We start from the raw sequence: 1,735 nt of genomic DNA, 5'->3' as shown, positions 1-1,735 counted from the left end.
ATATTTTATTACCATTTTCTAAACTATAGCGAATAAACTGTGATAATGTGAGAAATGTTGAAGGTGTCTGAATAAATTTTGGTTTGACTATCTATTTGATAAATAAACTTAACCAACTAACATTATACATACCCTTTTGGTTTCTGTACCCAATATTTAAAAATTTTACAAATGCAATAAAAATATCGGTATCGGTACTCTGTATCAGCAAGTACCAAAAATAAAAGTATCGTATCGGGCGAGTACTGGAAAAAGTGGTATCGGTGCATCCCTAGTTATTAGCATGCATGTTACTAGCATACTGGCTGTTTATTAGTACTTTTAAAGCACATATGAATGCCTTATTCTACATGACCATATTTTAGATCCCTTAATCCTACTAAAAAACTACTTACTAACTATTAATAAGCAGCAAATTAGTCGCAGTTAATAGTGAGAATTGGTCCCCAAACTAAAGTGTGACCTAAACCTTAAAACAAATAGCAATGAATTCAATTCAAATGTGGTTTTACTTCCAAAAATGTGGAGTTTGTTTCATTTCTTTTACATGGAATAAATGTCTATTTATTTAACAATATAATTTAGAGAGTCGCAGTCTTACCACAGATACATATGACATGACTGCAGGATGATCATGTTGAAAATTGTCTTTTCACTATAAAAAGTAGCATAACAATACATAAAGGTTGTAGTCAAATGTGATTATTTGATTATTATGCCATTATAAAAATTATCAAAACAAGGTAAATATAAAAAATAAAGTTGAGTCCAACTATGAGTTTTATTGTAAACTTATATATGTATTTAGTCGAAGATGTGACATTATATCTTGTTTATATACAAAGCAGTTATTTTAATATTATTAGTAGTAGTAGGACTATGTAAATGTAACATTATGACAGTGTTATAATGAAGTATACTTATGTCATAATATTTTACAGTATTGAATGACTCAACTGAATGAGGTGAGGATTTAAATATTGCAAACCACAGATGCTGTTGCTAACCCACAGCCTGTTATAGATTTTTATAATATTAATATTGTTATTATAACATATATATATTTTTTAATGTTATGAACCGTCACCAAGCGTTCAGTAGTATGTAGGTAATATAAATACTAATAAAATCGTTATAATAGATAGATCTATAAAAGAAATGTTGCTCTAAAAGATATATAACGAAACAAACACGCACAAAACGTATACTCACATGTTGAGAGAGTGGCTTGTCAGTTTTATTCAATATAATTAATGTGAAAGCGGTCTGCTGCTCTTCAGACGAATGAAGGCGTCTCTTTAGATAATCCTACGCATAACTGCACCAGAACAATGAAAAGAAACCCGGCAAAAGACGATAAGTTTCTCCTGAAGATGTGAAAGTAAGACATCCCTCAAACGTCCGCCAGCTTCTTATAAAGCGTGCGTGACTCATATGCAAATGAGCGGATGGATGGCCCCGCCCACCGCACGCACGCTCTCACGCTCAACGTGAACGGAGCCTTTGCGTGTTAGACCAGGTGTTACATGTAACAATTACAGTATTGTTGCTTTCACAGCAGTCACGAATGAACTAGCTCACAATGGAACTATAGAACAGCAATATATCATCTATCTATCTATTTTCATATGTTTGTGTTTATTTCATCTGTAATTTAGTAAACTAATCTAATATTACTCAATCATCTGATATTTCTTTATGCTATTTATTTCCGGAGGAAATTTGACCTCAGCGG

General features: G+C 32.0%; 1 protein-coding gene across 1 annotated transcript in view; it reads right to left on the bottom strand.

Annotated features, from left to right (window-relative positions):
• LOC107720736 (UDP-GlcNAc:betaGal beta-1,3-N-acetylglucosaminyltransferase 7-like) overlaps positions 1-1,380 on the bottom strand; it is a 5,002-nt gene extending 3,622 nt beyond the window's left edge. The window contains exon 1 of the mRNA XM_016528561.1: positions 1,213-1,380. Coding sequence (XP_016384047.1) covers positions 1,213-1,214 — 2 coding nt within the window. The 5' untranslated portion in view covers positions 1,215-1,380. The remainder of the gene's footprint in view (positions 1-1,212) is intronic.
• Positions 1,381-1,735: the final 355 nt, after the last annotated feature.

Source organism: Sinocyclocheilus rhinocerous, unplaced genomic scaffold, assembly GCF_001515625.1.
Source record: "Sinocyclocheilus rhinocerous isolate Xijiao unplaced genomic scaffold, SAMN03320098_v1.1 scaffold5898, whole genome shotgun sequence".
Lineage (NCBI taxonomy): Eukaryota > Metazoa > Chordata > Actinopteri > Cypriniformes > Cyprinidae > Sinocyclocheilus > Sinocyclocheilus rhinocerous.
Note: the sequence above shows the minus strand (reverse complement) of the source record. Positions and strands in the feature narration are given on the sequence as shown.